This window comes from Notolabrus celidotus, chromosome 1, assembly GCF_009762535.1.
Source record: "Notolabrus celidotus isolate fNotCel1 chromosome 1, fNotCel1.pri, whole genome shotgun sequence".
Taxonomy (NCBI): domain Eukaryota; kingdom Metazoa; phylum Chordata; class Actinopteri; order Labriformes; family Labridae; genus Notolabrus; species Notolabrus celidotus.
The window spans coordinates 21517482-21538575 of NC_048272.1; the positions used below are offsets into that span (position 1 = coordinate 21517482).

General features: G+C 41.5%; 2 protein-coding genes across 3 annotated transcripts; one reads left to right on the forward strand and one right to left on the reverse strand.

Annotated features, from left to right (window-relative positions):
- Window positions 1-635: 635 nt before the first annotated feature.
- Window positions 636-7158, forward strand: c1h6orf89 (chromosome 1 C6orf89 homolog). Its single transcript, XM_034689333.1, is given in 11 exon segments — window positions 636-831; window positions 2528-2648; window positions 2651-2796; window positions 2883-3048; window positions 3160-3308; window positions 3438-3589; window positions 3717-3852; window positions 4883-4907; window positions 4910-5005; window positions 5101-5118; window positions 5121-7158. Coding segments are annotated over 10 exon segments (990 nt in total). The 5' UTR covers window positions 636-831; window positions 2528-2608; the 3' UTR covers window positions 5183-7158.
- A 1821-nt stretch (window positions 7159-8979) lies between these two features.
- dram2b (DNA-damage regulated autophagy modulator 2b) lies at window positions 8980-19293 on the reverse strand. 2 transcript variants are annotated; one of them, XM_034695384.1, is made up of 9 exons: window positions 19137-19292; window positions 18976-19042; window positions 12889-13073; window positions 12660-12727; window positions 10991-11133; window positions 10712-10889; window positions 10141-10223; window positions 9969-10061; window positions 8980-9364 (listed from the first exon to the last, which is right to left on the reverse strand). In XM_034695384.1, exons 3-9 carry the CDS (start codon window positions 13017-13019, stop codon window positions 9251-9253), a joined length of 810 nt encoding a protein of 269 aa, XP_034551275.1. In that variant the 5' UTR covers window positions 13020-13073; window positions 18976-19042; window positions 19137-19292; the 3' UTR covers window positions 8980-9250. The 2 variants fall into 2 exon arrangements, with proteins under 2 accessions (XP_034551275.1, XP_034551284.1); XM_034695393.1 differs by having other exon boundaries at window positions 18980-19293.
- Between the last annotated feature and the right edge of the window lie 1801 nt (window positions 19294-21094).

The following is a 21094-nucleotide window of genomic DNA, read 5'->3' on the forward strand; positions in this document are numbered from 1 at the left end:
TGAACTATTTTCCAACTTAGTCATCCTCTCCCCATCTTCACTTATCAGAGACTCAGCCTGTCTGGAGTGCCCTTTATATATCCAGTCATGTTACTAACCTGTTGCAAATTAACTTAATTATTTGGGATTTGTTCCATCAGGTGTTTTATTTAAAAAAAATTGGCATTACCCACATTTTTCAGTGTTGTGTCAATGTGTCAATGTTAAAACCAGCATATATTTTCAATAAAACAATGGCATTTTACAGTTTATATTTGATACGATGTCTTTGCACTATTGTAAATTATATATAGGGTTTAAATCATTTGCAAACATCAATATTATTTTTGTTAATATCTTACACAGCATCTCAAGTCTTTTTTTTCTTTTCACAAGTATCTTTTTAGTGTGCAATTATGTTACAAACATTCCAGATATACATCCAAGTCTGTTTTATAATTTTGTTTCAATGTTCTGTGATTTAATAAGCGTAATTGTAAGAATTAATCACTTATACCAGTACGGACGTTACACTGTTTTATATCTTAAAACAATAAGGACAAATAAGAGCTTAAATAAGTGCGCATTTACATCATGCCTTACAGGCTTGTTTCCTCATTCTCTCCGTTAATAATATCATTACTGCATGCAATACTCTTCCATACCACATGATGTGCGGTGTTTCGAAATTCATGCTCTGTACACTCTGCTGTACATGACGAAGAAGAAGAGGAGAGTATCCGGAAGACCTGCGCATTAGGTAGCGAGGAAGTGAACCTGAAATAAAGACTTATTTTAATACTAACGTGAGAATGAAGAGACAGAATCCTCTGCGCTGGATCTCTCTTTAAGGTGAGGAGTTTTATTTCTGTAGTTTCCTCTGAGTGACGTGGACTGAGTGAGTTTACCTGTCATTAGCACGCAGAGCTAACATGTCAACTGTGAGTTCATCTCTGCAGCTCTGTGAATGTTTCTGTTTCTGAGTGTTTGCACTTTTAAATATCACAGATCAATATAAAATACATTAAAGGGAGTTTTGAGTCGTGACAGCTCATTGTTAGTGCGATGAGTTTGTAACGTTAGTGATATTTACGTTATAAGAAGCCTGTCAGTGACATTATCGCCTCTATTTATCACACTAACACAATAACACTGTGTTCATATTCAGTCTATTTTTTAGTTAATTAACTGTCACTATCAGAACTGCTGCTTTGTTATCTTCAGTGTCCTGCTAAATGTTCCTCCATAGCTCCAGTATTAGGGATCAAACAGTCCTTTAAACACCCTTAAAGGAGTCTAACTGGAGGTTTAACATGTTGTGGAGTTTTCTTTAAGGCTGTTAATACACTACAATTTACCAATGGTGTATTAGCACCAAAAAGCCCTGGAGGAAGTTCTCCCAAAAGAAGTGCACACTGTACAGGTAACAGTAGAATATCTAGATCAAATTCATGTGTATATCATATCTCACCAGCATATCTACAAGAACTTTGCACAGTCAGTAAACACGCACTCTCATTATGTCTGCAGAGGCTGTTTTCAGTAACTAACAGTGTCAGTTCCCCCGGCAGTCTAAGCCTATAGCAGCGTAACTAAGAGCTGGTCCAAGCCTAAGCCAGCTCTAACTATAAGCTTTATCCAAAAGGAAAGTTTGAAGCCTACTCTTAAGTAGGCTTGTGATGAAATTAAATAGAAAAATGGCCTCTTCCTCTGTCCAACCATCAGTCAAAAACCTAAACTCTATATTTGGTAGAGGACTGGGACTGTGTGGGCAGCAGTTGTGAAAGACAGTATGTAAAGGAAATGTCAGATGAAGCAGTTAAAGCTAGTCAGTAGATCTGGATGAGGAGGAATAATATCAAATGGGGGCCAAAACAGAAGGAAATATTCAGTAGGGGGAGGTAGAGCAAACAGCCTAGACCGGCATCTCATCTTGGCTCTGCCTCCCCTGTCTTCTAATATCAAGCTGCAGACTCCTCTTGTTGTGTGCTGGGTCATGGGGGCTGCTGGGGTCCAGTTGCTATAGTAGGTAGCTAATCTTTACGGTTTAGAAGTTAGAATCATTAAATGGTTCATATTTTGCTGAAACACCTATCTAAATCTAAATGTCTGAATATCTAAATATTTTGCAGCTAAACTCTTTGAATAATCCAATGATTTAGGTAATGGTTGCAGGCAGCTCGTAGTTATAACTAAGTAAAGTTTTATCTATATGCTCCTGTGACTGACACAGCTCATACACAGAGTCAGAACAGGGATCAATACTCAGTCTTGGGGTCAGTAGCGTGCAGCGGGTTACTGTTCTTCCCTCAAGTTCACGTCCTCTGGGCCAACACACTCCTGCTGTAACTATGCCTTTGATAAGTGGACACACACTCAAAATCTGAAACTTCAGTATCTCATAGTTTAACTGTCGGCGTCACAAATTCTGTGACTCCACTTGAGGACAAATCTGTCGGACTGAGTGGATCCTGCAGGTCGCAACCTCAAGACACACTCTAAACATTCACACTGCACCTAAACCCTCAGCCATGATCTGATTTCCCAGGTGTCACCATGCCCCTGGAGCCCACGAACGCCAAAGATCAACGTGTGTGAATGAGGAGGTGCCGTCACTTCTAGCTGAGTCATGGGAACAACGATGAGCGAGCCGTGCATCTACGACAAACTCTCGAGAGCATCGACATCCTCCGAAAGTCGGGCTACCGCTACGGCATGTCGGAGAGGGAGATCGAGAGGTTCATAAAGCAGGTCCTGGAGACCAACGAGCCCAGGAGGGAGCCGCCGCAGTTCCCCATCATGAGAGCCACCATAAAGGTCTGCAGAGTAGTGGATCATGATTAGAGGCCTCGTCATGTCAGAGCAGTAAATTCCAGTGTGTGTGATGATGTTTCTGTCTGCAGTTTGTGGTGGCGGTGGGATTCCTCCTCGTGGTGGTGCTCGCCTTCACCTACCCTCAGAGCGCCCCCCAGCTGGGTCTGGTCCACCTGGGCTGTTACAACTGGTCTTCCCCTCTCAGCCACGTCCGCCTGCTGTCCCTACCTATCGCCAAGAAGTACAACCTGCAAGGTCTGGAGTGTCACGTTTCTCTGAATTACTCACAACGCAAGAAGACATCGTCCAAGAATGAGAAATTACGTGGTGTGTGTGTGTGTGTGTGTGTGTGTGTGTGTGTTGCAGGTTTCCATGAGTGGTGGAGTGCCGGTTCCCTCAGACAGAACCTGGTGAACTGTTCGGGTTGTGCAGAGATCTCCTCGGTGATGGAAGTCCCAGAGAGCCTCAGGGGGACGGTGGCTCTGCGTCGAGGACCGCAGCTCGTCCTGCTGAAGGTCAGTGGTCAACACAAGACGTTGACGCCCCCTTTTGAAGAATGAACTATTGTTGATACATGCAACAGTCTCGTTCTGGTTCCTCTTTACTCATACTGCCCTCCTTGTTCTTGACTCTTGTCCCTGCAGGGTGGGGAGTCTCTCAGCGTTCAGCGGCAGCAGCTTGAGGAGCTTTACCTGGCTCATTCAGGCTCCATGTCCATCCTGCTGGAGGAGGACGACGGTCTGCAGAACCTCAACCACGGCCTCCCACAAGGACCCGCCAACTTCACCCTGCTCTGGTACACGGCTCTGTTTGATACACAGATTTATACTCCTACATGAACGTGTGTGCAACAGTCAGACACCTGTGGGCATCAAGAATGACCATGAAGTCCTTGTCTTGTGTCGTGTGCTCTTGTTTTGAAGGCGGTTCAGCTCTGGGACCAGGGAGAAGGTGTTGAGGTGGCTCTTTCCAAAGGCTGAACTCTGCCCCCTGCTGGACAGTGCTGGAACCATCGTGCAGCGCTGCCTGGTCACACACAGTACAAACTCCCAGAGCAAGGTGAGCACACATCTAGAGAGCCATTTTGACCAAGAGTTCCAGGTCTTCTAGCCCCTAGAACTACTTTCCCCTGACTAAAAGGTTCCTGTGCCCCCATTGTTGTCTGCGTTTCGACCGGGGCTGAAGTCCCGGGTAGATTGTGCAAATCAGTCCAGTGACCGTATGGGGAAAAAATAGTAAATTCACTTCACCACCAGACCAGTAAGGGCAGTAAAACAAAGACGAATGCCATTCATCACAGATGCCACCATAGAAGCGGACGGACAGGCAGGTATCATTATGAGCAACACAACAGTTAGCCTGTTAGCATGAAGAGACTCAGCTGGCGCTATTTTAGATGGTGCTATATTTCATCACAGATGGATTCACTGAATCAACACGTGAGAGGAGATAAGCGTGAGTAGCAAAGACGTTTCAACACAGCTTTAAAATCCTTTTTAACTAAAAAAGCTGTGGCAGAGATCGGCCGGTGTTTTTGGTTTAAACAGCGACCCTGTTAACTGGAGACTTTCAGCCGGATGCATCCCTCATAAACGTCTTTAGACAATCATTAAATATCTGATGAGGATATTTTGAAATCTTAATAAAAACTAAACTAGTCTCCATTCCAGAACTCCCTATGGTGGTTCAACAGCTGTGTAAACTCCACAAACACTGACACGTTCAGCTGAAGGTCTCCAGTTTACAGGGCCACTTTTAAAACTGTGAGAGACACATTCCGCGGGTGGAAAAAAAAACACTGCGGTTAATCTACCAATCAGACACGTTCAGCTTGTGGACCCTGCCCCCCGAAAGTCCTAGGACCTTTGAATAGTATTTTTAGGCGGGAGATTATCTACCCTTAAACTAAATTTAGACCCTGGGTCCACCAGTAGAAAACGCACGTAGTTCCGGGGTAAATTCGAAGTCGAAAACACCTTAGATGTCCCTCTATTGACAGACGTGAAGTTGTTGTCTTGTTGTGCTGCAGAGTCTTGACTTGGAGCTGATGTTTTGTACTCTAGCCTCTGAGTTGTCTCATGTGTTTCAGGGTGTGGGAGTGTTCGGCTGGCTGGTGGTGGGGAGGGTCTGCCGACGGTTCGAGTCCTGCCCGTTCAGCGCTGTCAGAAACACTGCAGCTCCTTCAACCTGTGGCTGACGCCTGGAGACATGGGTACGAGACGCTAGCTGAGTTATGTAAAATGATCTGAAAGTGAGTGAAAATCCAGTCAGTTCAGTGACAGTGTCTTTGACCTTTGACCCCTGCAGTGTACGCTGACCCTCGGTACTGCAGATGGAGCTGTTCCCTGGCCGAGGTCAGAACATCATCTGCGACGGGTCGGCTTTTTAACCCTCAGGAGGACAGAGTTCAGCACTGAATGTTTGGACGGAGGCGTTTCTTGGCCCCGCCCACTGATGCCTTATAACCCCGTCTGGTGATTCTCCTCCCAGCGTCCTCGGAGAACTGAAACCACTGCACATTTCAGCTTCAGAACTCTCCTGCAGGTTTCTGAGAGAGGACGCCAGAGGAGCGTTGTCTTCATGAGAGCATCATCAAGCTTTAAAGTCTCTGGATGTTCCGTGCTCGTGCCATAGCTTCAAGCTGAAATCTAGCAAGTAGACATAAAGTATATCTTTGGCTGCGTCTCTTTCAGACTGAACAGGAGATCCTGACGGTCTCGTTTCAGACCCCTGAACCATCTTTAACTCCACCTGGTGTCTGGTGTTCATTCACATCCTTTTCCTTGATTACCAGCTTGGTGATGCAGACACAGATTACACACTGTTCATTTCTTACCCAGTTTTATCGTCAATAACGTCCGTTAGAGAAACTTAGAGCTCCTGTGAGGATTTTTTATCTGGTTGTGAAACAGACTGAAATTAACATTGATGCTTCTTTGTGGCTCACAAACACAAACAGAAACATCAGCTACGAGATAAATTATTCCTATGTTGTGATTTTTAAACCTTGTAAACAACACCGGAGGGTAGGTGTCAGACCATGTGACTAAAAAACAACCTTTTTTTTTTTTGTTATATTTTGGGGATTTTTTGCACCTTTATTAGAGTGGGCAGGACAGGGGATCGTGCTGGAAACAGGGGGAGTAGGGAAGTGAAAGGGGCCGCAGGCTGGAATCGAACCGAGGCCAACCGCTTCATGGACGTGCAGTTTAGCCATCAGGCCAAATCCGCGCCCAAAACACACATTTTTAAAAGAAAGCAGGAAGGTATTTTTGTTGAAAACACTTCTTAAACACGTACAGGACAAAAATCTGAAAATACGACAAATCTCTTTGTCCACAGGGGGCGCCACAATCAACACAAATTTTTAAAGTCCCTTACAGGAGCTTTAAGTGTTACAACAGAGTAACAGGAGTCAGATCTCGCTTATCACCTGACACACAATAACCGACAGATGGTAGCACTCTCTGGATATTAAGTAAACATAATGAAGAGTTTATCAATATATGAAGCCTCAGAAGGACTAATGAGAACCTGCAGATGTTTGCAGAACACTCTGGGAACTTTATGTGTTGTGATTTTGGTGAAGGGGCCCCTCTAACGTTTCCTGCTCTTCACCTCGTACGGTCCTCGTTGAAACCGTTTACCCAAATTGACACAAAAATGAACATTTTTAGAGTTCTGGTGATAATTTAGATTAACAGGACACTGTTTCTTTAAATCCTCACGGTTGTTAAAGTAGTTTTCTTTCACTTGTCACTTTGGTGTCTGGGAAAAAATCTCAGAGATGAAATCTGAGCACTTCCACAAATTAAACCAGATTTTAAAAACTGGAGAGGTAAAATTATATGTTAAATATTTGGATGAACTGATCCTTTAAAAAACAGACACCACTCAAAAAGGCGACCAGCGTCAGAACACGTTTGAGTTTATTTCCTCCGTCACGTTCATCAGACGTCGTCTTTGTTCTCTCACTGATTTAATGACGAAGCTGCTTCTCTAATTTCAGTGTCTTTATTTATTCTTATGATTGTATGTATATAAGTTCAAGCCATTAATTTTATTATTAATAATGATTTGTTGTAATATTATTATTCTTTGATGGGGGGGGGCAGGCAGCGGTCAGCAGATCTGTTTGTTTGGGTTGATCTGCGAGGATGTGTTCGTCTGGTTATAACGAATGAGTTTGCCAAAGTTAACGCCGTCGGGTCTGAAAGTGAAAGAACGCTCTCTGTCATTTTAGTGTTCACCAGCGAGGACGCGTGAACGAAATAAGGGAGGGAATCTGGTGACGTGGACGCTGTGCATAAAAATGTCATAGTTTTATGAGGAAATTAAAACTTGTCATGTATTTGCTTCCATCTGCTCGGGATCTTTGTCGTCATTTCTTGAAGCCTTCTGAATGTTTGGTTTTGGAGGTTGGATGTCGTATTAGTGAAAAACAGCAACCTATACAAATTCACACTGCTGCCTGGAGGAAGTACCAGAATAAAACCTTCATAAAGCGACACAGACATCCCAACCATACTCTGTCAGTACTGACTCCTACAGGTTATATCAGGACTGCCCACCGGAAAAATGTTGGATAGGCAGTTTTGGAGGCCACAAAGAGATTTCACAACGCTCAGACAGAATTGACCCAGTCTATGGTACGGACAAGTTAAGTTGTTATTGCTAAGTCTGTATCGCTTTATGAAGCTTTTATTTTGGTATTTCCGCGAGGCGGTAGTGTGAATTTGCATATTATCTAAATATTTAGGATTGCAGAGCAACATTTGACATTTAGATTTAACACTTATATTTTTAACGTTTATATTTAAAATGTATGTTTAACATTTAGATTTAACGTTTAACATTTAGATTTAACATTGAGATTTAATGTTTGACATTTAGATTTAAAATGTATATTTAAAATGTATGTTTAACATTTAGATTTAATGTTCAGATTTAACATTTAGATTTAAAATGTATATTTAAAATGTATGTTTAACACTTGGACTTAACGTTTAACATTTAGATTTGACATTTAGGTTTAACGTTTAATATTTAGATTTAAAATGTATGTTTTACACTTAGATTTAACTTTTAACATTTAGATTTAAAATTTAGATTCAACTTTTAACATTTAGATTTAACGTTTAACATTTAGATTTAAAATTTAGATTTAAAATCAAAATTTAGATTTAACATTCAAATTTAACACTAACATTAAGATTTTATATCTGTCATTTTGATTTACCATTTATATTTAAAATGTATATTTAACATTTAAAATTTATATTTAACATTTATATTTATCATTCATATTTAACACTTACATTAAGATTTAATATTTATCATTTTGATTTAACATTTATATTTAAAATGTTTTTTTTATCATTTATATTTCACATTAAGATTAATGTTTAACATTAGATTTAACAATCACATTTAGATTTAATCAACATTTAGATTTGACAATCAACATTTAGATTTGTATTTGATATTTATATTTAAAATTTGTATTAACATATTTAACATTTAGATTTGTATTTGTCATTTGTATTTAACAGAGTACCGTTTAGACCTGCTCTTGTTGGAAAGAGTCTTCAGATAACGTTTGTTGTGATTTGGCGCTTTGTTAATAAAGATTGATTGATGGATTGAACAGGGAGCTAAAAGAGGCTAAAGAGACTCCTAAAGAGACATGCTAATTAAAGTCATTCATCCTCTGGTTCAGAAAATACTGATAATAATCTTTGAATCAAAGTGAGTTATAATCTGTAAATACAAGGAGAAGATACAAACACGACCAGCGTCTACAAACTGGAGAGAGATCTTTATTAGTCATGACATGAATAACGAACATGTCAGAAACAAACTAACAATAATCGTCAGTTAATAGTTTAGTAGTTTAATAAACTGTTGGACTGCAGGAACAAAGAGGAGGAGGAGTTAGTCTGGAGGATTGAGGATCATGATCAGTGTGTGCAGGTTTTAAAGCTAAAGGCTGATAGCGTACTGATTTGAAAATATATTTTAATATCTCAATGCGAATATTAATGTTAAATAAAAAAGTAGGAACATGTTAGAACTGAGAATAAAACAGTTAAAAAATATATTTTCATGTATAAATTCTGTTAAATGCAGAGAGAGAGAGAGAGAGAGAGAGAGAGAGAGAGAGAGAGAGAGAGAGGAGAGAGAGAGAGACAGAGAGAGAGAGAGAGAGAGAGAGAGAGAGAGAGAGAGAGAGGAGAGAGAGAGAGAGAGTGAGAGAGAGATAGGAAAAAGTGCAAAGCATCAAACTGTATTTGGACTTAAAGGGACAGTACACCCACACTGAAAGAAAGCGTATAACCTCTTCTTCAATTCACGCTTGTGGGTGTTCTGTCTCTTTAAGAGCCCAGCTTTAAGAGAGTCTTTGTAAGAATTGTTTTGAAATTAGTTAAAAAAGTAAAATCAGTCGTCCCGCAGCTCGTCACGTCCGTTCGCCCAGCAGTGGAGACGACTCGGAGGCGTCATGTTTGCTGTTGTGCGTCAAGTCGTAGAGGTGGCTGCTCTGCAACACGGCCTCGGCTCGCAGGTGGATTTTCTTCAAAGAGAGAAAGATTCAAAGTGAGTTCATATTTCACCTTTTTGATGCTACAGAGAGTCAGCATCAGGTGTTGTTGATGCTGCTGTGTGAAGGTGGAGGCCTGCAGTGCAGAAGAACATATAAAGCTAAAGGAGGCTGAAACATTTAGGGCTCCCCCTGGTGGTTTCCGGCAGAATTGATCATAAAGCTACCTCCACTATGTTAACAGATAGGACATGGGTCAAACATTAAAATCAAAATACAACTCATATACATTTTTCTCAAGCGTGGTTTCTGTCGTTATAGTTAGTTCTTATCCGGCTGAATTATTTCGATGTGTTTTGAAAAAAAATCACAACAAATGTTCTCCTTAGACTCTTTCCAAACAGAGCAGGTCTAGACCGTACTCTATGTTCTATTATTAACAAAGACCCAACATCAAGACAGGATAAGATCCAGTCCCATCTTACAGACAGGACTCAGTCTGATCTCATCTTAATCCACTATGAGCAGAGCACTTCAGAAGTTAAAGTGGCAAGGACAAACTTCCTTTAACAGGCAGAAACCTCCAGCAGGACCAGACTCATGTTAGACAGAGATCTGAAAAGACGACTCAGAATACCTGGAAATCTCTGATGTAGGTGAGGAAGAACATGATGAAGGAGAAGGCCAGAGACCACTCGGAAATGGTGCTTACGATGTGAGCCGTATAGCCCTGAAAGAGATCAGAAACAATGATGCTGACATGATGCAGAGATGCTGAGATCTTATTGTCACATTTCTGGACTACTGACCTTCTCCCCAGGAATCCAGTGCAGTTTGTGCGGGACGTCCACTCCCCTCAGGATGCTGTACATGATCACCGATGATACAAACACTGTGAGGCGAGGTTAAGGACCACAGCTGTGCGCTGAACCGCATGTTCAATTATAACCCCAGCCATTTGCTGCATGTCACTTACTCACATCACGTTTCCTGCCCCCTTCCCCCTTCCGCCCTCCAGATGTCTCATTGTATAAAGGTGAAAATGACCTCTCCACGCTTCCTCCAGCCTCGCAACCCTGAGAATGTGGAAGCGATGAAGCATCTGTATTTTAAAACATAGTAGTGTGGTTCTACTTCCCCTTATTGTGGCTATCTGCTGGCATGGCCGACAATATAAATATATCACTCCGAGACATGCCGTTGTAACCACAGCTTCAACACTTCACAGTTGCTTCCTCCTGTTAGGGGTCAGATCATGACTGTTGCAGGTTCTTCTGGGGCGCTTGCCATATTTGCTTTTGTGGTTTTCCGCCTTTGCATTCAAATCCTTACTTAAAACACGACTAGGACGTGTTGTAAACAGCTAAAGGTGGAGGATACTGCTGATGATGCTGCTCAGGGTCCATAATCCGATGCCGAGCCGGACCAGGTAGGTGGTCTTGCTGTGGACGTGGGGCTGCATGTAGCAGGAGACCAGCGTCTGGACAAGGATGTAGAGAGCCCCCACTCCGAAGGTCAGCACCGCTCCCACCAGGTGCATGGAGAAAAGTGTGGTCTTCTGCTCTGACACACAAACAGGCACGTATACAGATTCAATGCTGACACATTTAAACCCCTTCAGACTCGGGTGGGATCTGGTCCAGGACTAACAGGACTCACCTGGAAGTTTGCGACCACGCACATCCCGAAGGAGCTGATCCAGCCGAGTAGCAACCCGATGCGGTTCAGTCTGTTCAGTTTGAGCTCATCCTCACCTGTTAGACCCTGCACCTGTTTATAACGCACGTACACTGTGGCCATACCTACACACACACACACACACACACACACACACACACACACACACACACACACACACACACACACACACACACACACACACACACACACAAACACAACACAACACAACACAAACACACACATTAATCAATAATCACACTATAAACAGATGATGAAATTATATCAAGGCATTTATGTATGAAAGGTTCCTTCTAAATAAAATGTCTGAAGAACTTAACTAAAGAAAAATGAGAGTTTTACGGGTTCTTGTAAATCATTTCTCTGATTCCAAGTCTGCTTTTTCGTTAACTGGAATTACTACTTCACCTTTAGGGCCTGTTTCCACCAGCAAGCATCAAATTTTGGTTGTTTTTGCTGTCAGTTAAAAAGTAGTCCAACTTTTGTAACACCACCCTACTCCTCAATGTCTCTTCTCCCTAATCAACCAATCAAAGTTAAATCTGATATCAGAGTATGGGAGGTAGAACCTTCGGTTATCAGGCCCCTCTCCTTTGGAATCATCTACCAGTCAGGGTCCAGGAGGCAGACACCCTCTCTACTTTTAAGAGTAGGCTTCAAACTTTCCTTTTGATAAAGCTTATAGTTAGAGCTGGATCAGGCTTGGAACAGCTCTTAGTTATGCTACTATAGGCTTAGACTGCCAGGGGAACTGACACACTGGGATCCTGTCTCTCTCCTCTCTCTCTCTCTATCACTTACTTTAACTCTCCCTGTTCCATTAAAATTACTAACCATAGACCTTTCTGGAGTCCCTGAGCTCCCTTGTCTCGTAGGTTCCTCTGGATCTCTGCTGCTGTGGACGTGCGAGACTCCAGCTGCTACAACTACTACTATCCGTCTTACCCATACACTGTATAAAATATGGACGTAGTATCCGTGACGTCACCCATCTGTTTCTGAAGCGCTGTTTGGAGGCCAATTGTCGGCGGCAGCCATATTGCTGCTGTGGAGCCAGTGTGATGTAAAGAGGTGGAGTTTGAGCCTCCTAGCCAACAGCTGCAGCGTTCCCGCAGTCAGCTGTGCCTCTCATTGGAAGACTCGTATTCTCAATATCTGCTGTAAAGATCGTCTTTTTCCTATTCATGTGTATGTGGTTTCAGGTACTTCCGGAGCCAGCCTCAAGCGGATTCTCAATGAACTGCTGCTTTTAGCACTTCCGCATTGGACTCATATTTTTGGACCGGAGGTTGCCACTTGGTCTCACCACTATCATCTCTCTCTCTCTTCATCTCCCTCTATCCCTCTCTCCAACTCGGTCTCAGCAGATGTGTGTCTAACATCGAGTCTCATCGGAGTCTAGTCCCGCTGGGGGTTTCTGCCTGTTAAAGAAAGTTTGTCCTTGCCACTGTAACTTGCTAAATGTTGCAAAGTGCTCTGCTCATGGTGGATTAAGATGAGATCAGACTGAGTCCTGTCTGTAAGATGGGAGTGGATCTTATCCTGTCTTGATGTTGGGTCTTTGTTATGTGCATTTGACAAATGAAGAGCTTCAGCTGCTTTAAATACTGTGTGTGTGTGAGAGTGTTACCTAAAAAGGCTGATATGTCGAGCATGATTCCAAACACACACCTCTCTGGTGCCATCGTCCCAGTGTCACTGCAACACAGAACAAAGTCCATCAATGAGAAGGAGAAGTTAGAGCTGGAAAACACCACAAATTATTAAAATGTGCTCATATTTACATGTGGGAGAACTGTGTGTGTGTGTGTGTGTGTGTGTGTGTGTGTGTGTGTGTGTGTGTGTTTTGAGACTCTGACCTAATGTAAGGCACCAGAGGATCCACATGTCTCAGCACCACAGCTGTGATGTAAGCGAAGATGAAGGATGCCGCCGTCCAGATGACCAGTGTGACGGGCAGGATACACAGACCCTGCTGAAACCACCACATGGCTCCTCGTCCTGTGTGTGTGTCTGTGTGTGTGTGTGTCCTCCTGCCTCTCTCCTGCACATATGACAGTGATACACACATTGAAATGTTGACACAGAGCTGGTCCAAACTGGTAACCGATCTGAACGTTTAAGTTTAAAGCCCTGTGGCCTGTTGCATCAGCTCTGCATAAGTTGAGTCCTAAGTGAGGGTGTAAAATCGTCACTAAACCATACGTAGGAATGAGTAAATTGTAACTTCAGTTGTGTCGTTTCACCATGGAGATGTAAGGTTCATCTTAACGATTCGACCATAACGTCCAAACTAATCTACATATCATCGCAGATATGACGTTGTCACTCAGTTTGGCCAATCAGTGAACAGCTTTTTTCTTGATGGGGTGTGTAAGTCATAGACTGTATAAATAATGGACGTGGTATCTGTGACGTCACCCATCTGTTTCTGAAGCACTGTTTTGAAGCCATATCGTTGGCTGAGGCCATATTGCTGCTGTTGAGCGATTGTGACGCAAAGAGGCGGGCTTTGAGCCTCTTAGCCAACAGCTACAGTGTTCCTGCCTGTCAATCAAGTCAGCTGTGCCTCTCATTGAAAGACTCGGAATCTTAACATCTTCAAAACTGCCACATTCTGAAAAAATTCACCCCCCGTACAGTGTGTGCCAATCGCTATCCAGACTACACTCGTCTTTTTTTCCAGGCTGTAAACATGTTTATTTCTGCTGTGAAGATCTGCTTTTTTGAATTGATGTGTATGTGATTTATGGAGCCAGCCTCAAGCGGATCCTCGAAGAACTGCAGTTTTTAGCTCTTCTGCATTGGACTCATATTTCGAGACCGGAGGTTGCCGCTTGGTTTAAGTGCTAACTCCAGTTAGCCTCATTGCCTCCCATTGATCGACTATCAGCAACATAAAGGTAAATTAAATATGATAAATCATGTTGATATGTTGATAATTAATCTATAGTGTAAAATAACAACAGTGGCATCTAGTGGTGAAATCATGAACTACAACTTACGGTACATTATTGTGATGTATGTAATTATCTCCACTCATGGGAAAAGAAAGTGCGAGTTAAGATCAGAGTCATTGTACGTTTATTATTCATGTTACCTAACACGGAGAGCGTGTTGTCGACACATCACAGCTGCTAGGTGTAAAATTGAAGATGTAACTTATGCTAACGTTGGATTGATCTCAGCTGGTGCCACGCCCAAAACGTTAGTGGAGAGTAAACTCCATCCTAAATTAGGAATTAGGTTCAAACTAGGCTACGTTTGAACTTAAACACAGTTGGTGAACTCAGTGCTAGTCTCCAGAACTCTGGGTCGGTAAGAATGTCAAACAAACAGGTTGATGGTCCCAATTAATGAAGTTCTGATCTGTCTTTTCCTGCAAATTCTTCAATCCAGCCTCGGACATTGGCCTTTTACTTGTAATGACAGCATGACGTCTACACTCTCGTTTTATTACTAAGTTTACGGCCTTACAGAGTCGTTTGGAGTGCTGGCTTTTTCACATGGTTTATGTTACTAGTTCTTGATACAGACAGCTTTTCACCATCGTAACGTTGTGTTCAATTCATCAGAGAAGTGAAGAGGAGAGGAAAACAGCGTCACAAGTTATTTTCATCATTATAATTTGACATCATTGCTCCTCCGTCTTGTGACACAATAAGCTCAGTTGTGTTTATTTCCGTCTACTTTTATTGGTTAATTAGCTTTGATTTTTTGAACCATGGGGGAATGAAGGCTTCTTTTAAAGTTCTGACAGGGCTCTGTAAATGAAAGATGTACAAAAGAAGAGCAAAGATTTCTGTTAGTTGTGTTAGCTTCAGTTTATTATTATCATTTCAGTTTGAACCGTAAGTCTAGTATTTGTTTCTTGGGGAAGTAATAAACAGAAGGACATGTTACTCTAACTATCTTTAATTCTTTCTCAGTTATGTCAGGTAGAAAATTACTTGGGATTCAGTTATCAATTGTTTTGAATCGAATTGGACTGAATCTGACCTAACCAAATCTAAACGAATCGTATCAAATCTGACTGAATCGAACCGAATCTAACAATATTGAATTGGACTGAATCGAATTGAATAGGACTGAATGTAGCTGAACCTAAGCTAAACTAAACGACACAAATAAAACCAGACAGGATTGAATTGAAAAGGACTGAATCTAACTGAAAAATATGTAATCTAACTGAATCGAATGGAATCTCACCAAATCAAATTGAATCTTACTATATCAAATCAGACTGAATCTAATCTAACCAGACCAAACCGAATCTAAAAGAACCTAATCTAATCAGACTGAATCTTATCTAACCGGACCAAAACTAATCTAACCGAACCGAAACTAATCTAACTGAACCGAATAGGACTGAATAGAATCTAACCGAACTGAACAAATCTAACAAAACCAACTCGAATCTAACTGAATCTTATCTAACCAAATCTTATCAGACTGAATCTAATCTAACTGAACAAAATCAGACTGAATCTAATGTAACCCTACCGAAACTAATCTAACTGAATTAAATCAGACTGAATCTAATGTAACCCTACCGAAACTAATCTAACTGAATTAAATCAGACTGAATCTAATGTAACCCTACCGAAACTAATCTAACTGAATTAAATCAGACTGAATCTAACTGTAGGAAATTAAATCTAACCAAACCAAATTGGACTGAATCTAATTGTATGGCTCGTTTCCACCAAGCGGTCTGGTATGGATCGGTACAGTTTGGTACGGGTCAGATCTCTAACACCTGATCCTGTTTGTGTTTCCAAAGCCAACCGTGCCCTACTTGGTGGGCGTCGTGTAAGCCAAAAGCCGCATCAGCTACGTAATAGCGTGACGCCATGGCAGTGCAACACAAGCTGTGTCTCAATTCAGGGTCTGCATCCTCCTGAGGCTGCATTTCGAAGGCCGATTACGTCACAACGCTGCGCGAAGGCTGTCCCATTTCGAAGGCTCCTTCAAAAACACCCGGATGCAGCCCACAAATGCGGCCTTCTTTTCCCTGTTCTAGAAGGACACATCGCTACTATCCTTCGCGGCCTCATACATCCCAAGATCCTTTGCGCGCTGCTCATTCATGAAAATTACTATCCAATATGGCGGCACCTAGCGGGGAAGAGAGAGACTGAGTGGAATTCACTTTTAAATGTAAGGATTTGGGTTTTACACTTTTGAACATCCAACGCCAGGTATGTGAAGCTTCAAGGGACCTTAACACTTTAATGTTTCTGTTAAAATACGTGACGTTAGTAATGCTTACATGTAGCCACGGGACTAGACTGTTATACTTCATATTACATATAAATGGACTAAGATGACCAACTTTAGATGAGGTTGTGAGCCCTGCGTTATTTCCAGACTGTTAAACTGTAGGTAAAGGTTTGCATTGAATACTGAGCTGACTTCAGGATTATTACAATTTTTATTATTATTGTTATTTCGCCATATAAGAATCCTTGTGTCTGTTGACATGACAAAACGTGCTTTACATTTCTTTTGTTTTTTAGGGAGCAAGGATCAAACCGAGAGATTCATAAACCTGAGGGATCAGAACGATCATTACGGGTGTAAACCATTCAGCCACTGTTAGATGGAGGTTAGTCAATAATTATGGAAACACTTTATAATAATGGATCAGTTTTCTTATTGAAATAATGCTGAAGTCATGTTGAAGTAATGCATGACTCAGGATGAATTTCTGTATGAATTAATAAGTAATTCCTGTTGTTCACCATGAACTAATGATCCTGTCTGACTTCATGTAATGACAATGTGTTTAATACATCATTAGTTAAGGTATGGTAATTAACAGTTACTTCATACATCAGTTCAGATTTCACCAAATTTGCTGGACATGCAAGTTTTTATTTTTAGGATGATTGAATATGAACAGCCTCTCAGGGGCAGAATTTTAAAATGTCATATTTCTGAGAACATACTGAATGGTGTGTGTGTATATATATATATATATATATATATATATATATATATATATATATATATGTATGTGTGTATATATACAGTATTTACACACATGTGTGTTTATTTAACAACATGTGTCTTGGCCAGCAGGCCAAATCAAATGGGAAAACCTGAAAATAAAATACAAAGTGTATACAGACATGGATGATGATATTGAAGCTACTATGTTTTTTAAGATGTTTTGTTTTTCAGAGCTGGCAAAGAGAAAATCAACACTTCTGAAAAGGTGTATGACAACATTCACATCACATAGTCATATTTTCAAATCTCCTGTCAGCTTTTAGCACTGACTTAATGTAGCATCTACGGACAGCAGACACCTCGACGTAAAGGTGAGGGCGCGAACAATTGGTGACGCAACCCGGAAATCCTCCGAAGGCCAGACCGTCTCATTTCACAACGGTTAATGCGGCCCTCGAACGGGCCTCCGAAGGACTCACCTCCGAAGACCGCGTAGGCTGCGTCCTCCGAAGGATGCAGCCCCTGAATTGAGACACAGCTACAGTGTACCCCGCTTATAAATGCAACAAAGAATAAAAATGCGAGGACAGTCTGCACCTCCGCGGTCAACCATGGAACGCTGTTTCTTGACGCCATTTTCCAAACAAAAAAAGTTATCTTCCTGAAGTCCACTGGAGGTTTAAAGATGGCGGGGTTATGTGTTGTTCTTTATTACCGCTGTTGCACGGGAAGTGACGATTCTTTCGACCAATCAACGGACTGCAGTGTTTCTAGCTCCACCTTCTGGTGTCGGATTGGTATGTCTGGCACCCCAACAGAAGGGTACCAGAAAGTGGGACGGTACGGCTCGGTAATTTGGAGACCTGTCCCAGTTTCAGTCAATAGAAACGCCACAAAATGCGTGCTGTACCGAGACGAACCGCACTGAACCACTTGGTGGAAACAGGGCTTAACTGAACCTAATCGGACTGAATCGAATCAGCCTCGATTTAACCAAACCAAATCGAATCTCACTGAATCTAACTGAATCGAATTGAATCAGACTGAATCGAATCAGACAGAGTCATTCCATATATTACGCTTTGAATCGTTCCTGAATTAGATCGTAGCCTTTAAGCTTCAATTCAGATTGGATCATCTTGGGAAGGAGAGATTAACACCTCTACTGTTGCTTCGTGTTATCTCAAGATAACAAAGCAAGCTCTCTCATCATAAAGCAGGTAATTTCTGGTGATGTAATAAAACAACAGTTTGGTCGCTGTGAAAAGCCAAACAACAACATGCTACACGATTGAGGTTAGTTAAGCTCACTACTATGTTTGTTTTGTGCTTCAGCTACTACGGATAGATGCTATGATCGGGGCAAAAAGAAAAAAAATACTATTAAATAAACTACACAAAATAAAATAAAGAAAGGGTTTAAAACTTGAAAAACACCAGTTCACAAGGGGGTAAAATAAAATAATTAATGCCTCATTCAAATAATACATATATTTGACTAAAACAATCAAATAAACCAGGATCTGTTAGTGACTGGAAAATAACAATATAGCAATATAAAAAGGCGGTCCTCCATCCTCAGCTTCATGTTGGAATTTAATTGATAACTCAAAGTGACTAAAATGTTCGATTAACCGATTTCTCCGTGAGGAAGTGAAACAAACAAACAGGAGTCTCTAAAATGAGCTGTGTCGCTTTTATTCTGTCTGATATGAAACAGAGATCCCTCACACCAAACAAGAAGCTTCTTTAACAGATATTATTATCCCATATACAGAAATAAGGACCTGAATGTAACGTTCAGGTACAGAAACAAAGAGCTGAGTGGCTTAAAAATACTTTGATTGAAATGTTAAATATTAAGTTTAAGCTAACAGACTGCTAGCTTTGGTTCGTGAACTGTACCAAAGCTGTTAAATCTAACATCTGTGATCCCGTGAACGCATCATGTGACACAAAGTCGGTTTTTAATTGAAGATAATGAAACTCACGTTCCTCGAGTCTTTCAGGGACCTTAATCAGACACAACAGTCAATAGACCCAAACCCGACCCGGACCCTGGGAATGATTAAAACACCGTCAAACGTTATCAGTCCTCGGTGAGCAGCTGTCGACCTTTACTTCCATTTAAAAGGTTTAAACTTTCAGCCACCTCAGTGTGTTGGTTCCGCGGTCCTGTCAAAGTGGGAATCACACATGCGCATGAGAACAGTCAAAACAAAGATGTGGGATAATTCTGTCCTGAGTTTTGGCTTCCAGGCGAGAAGGCAAAAGGTACGGTGGCCGGGAAGTAAGATGCAAAATTACGAAGAAAGGATGAAACACTTTTACATTTACATTTATAAAAAAACAAACAAAAAAAACATTAAAACACTTTTACAAAGGCCAAAACAAATTTACATTTAAAGGTGCAGTGTGTAGAATTAAGCCGTGTATAGCAGCACAGACATGAACTGAATATGATATTCAAGTATGTATCAATTAATGTATTATTTAAAAATGATTTCGTATTTGTTTCTCTAGTCTGTCCTTCTTTGACTCTGTGGTGGCATCAGCAAACTTCTTTGGAGTGGTCTGCTGGGGAAGCAGCATCTCTGCTGCTGACAGGAACAAGCTCAACAGACTGGTGAAGAAGTCCAGCTCTGTCCTGGGCTGCCCACTGGACCCTGTGGAGGTGGTGGCTGTCAGAAGGATGATAGCAAAGTGTGTGTGTGTGTGTGTTTGTGTGTGTGTGTTTGTAAAATATGCTTATTTTTCCTCTTTAATTTTAATTGCTAATAACTTTTTAATAATCTATATTTTATAGGCTCTTGTTTGCTTTATACTCTTGTGCACTGTCTACTTTGCTGCTGTGACAATTGAATTTCCCCGTTGTGGGACGAATAAAGGATTATCTTTTAACTATGAGCCCCATCTGGAGGTCAATTTGACTGGAAAGTTAAGATGAGGATTTTTGATACTCCTCTGGTGACCTCTACATTTGGTAGATCCTCAAATAAGTGCTGGAGGGGCTGTGGCCTGCTCGGAGACCATACACATATATTCTGGGACTGTCCAAAACTAAAAGCATATTGGAAAGGTATTCCACTGGAAATTAAAAACTGTCTGGGCTTAGAGCTGCCCTTTGAACCCTGCTGCTTCCTACTAGAATGTACTTTATTAATCCTTGCAGGGAAATTCAGGTGTCTGTCAGATTAAATTATAAAAATCACATAAAATAAGTAATTCAGGTGTCTGTCAGCTCATCTCCCATTGGCTAGACAGTAATGAAGCCGAATGGCTGCAGGGATGAATGATTTCCTGTATCTCTCACATCTCACGACTCCCCATTTGTGTCTTGTGACCCCCCAAGGGGTCCCGACCCACACTTTGGGAACCCCTGTTCTAGAGGGGTAATAGGGCACTATGAGCTCTTTAAGATTCAAAGGGTTTAACAATTTCTTGACTTTGCAACCAGCGAAGATCCTGACCCAACACCAGAGGGACCAGAAGTAGTCCCACAAAATCCTAATCCAAACAAGAAATTTGATTTTTAATGTCAAACGGGTTTTGTTGAAATTTGACAAGCATTTCAAAACTATTGGGCTAAGCTAACCTGCTAGCTTTAGTGCTAGATTTCACAGATCGACCAAGCAACAACCTCTGGCCGTGAGAATTGAAGCCAATGTGGAAGTGCAGTTTCTCTAGTGTCCACTTGCTGTCTCCGGATGTACTGTAAACCACAAACTAACCCATTCAAAAAAACTATCTTTACAGCAGAAATAAACATGTTCACAGCCTGTTACAAAAAACGAGTGTAGTCTGTGTGGCGTGAGCCTGATTTGTTATTGTTTGACTGCGCATGTGTAGCCCAGTTTGTACGGCTAGACAGCCTGCTTTACGACAGTTGAAGATTGCAATAAAGTGAAACACTACACATGGAAGCCCGTCTCCGTCCTCACTTCATTATTAAGTGTTAATAAGATAAACACTTCACATGGTGTCAGAAGTAAAGTTAACCTTGTAAGTTTAAATGGGAAAATACAGCCCAGAATGGCGAAGTTTTCGGCACCGCAGCAGTTTAATTTTGCCAAGCCGGAGGACTGGCCTGATTGGAAACAGCGTTTCACC

Coding starts and splice junctions, on each gene's coding strand:
- dram2b (XM_034695393.1), bottom strand. CDS start 13,019: ATGTGGTGGTTTCAGCAGGGTCTGTGTATCCTGCCCGTCACACTGGTC. Junction 11,134..12,659: donor CGACATATCAGCCTTTTTAG/GTAACACTCTCA, acceptor GTGTGTGTGTAG/GTATGGCCACAGTGTACGTG. Junction 10,890..10,990: donor GCGTGGTCGCAAACTTCCAG/GTGAGTCCTGTT, acceptor GTGTCAGAGCAG/AAGACCACACTTTTCTCCAT.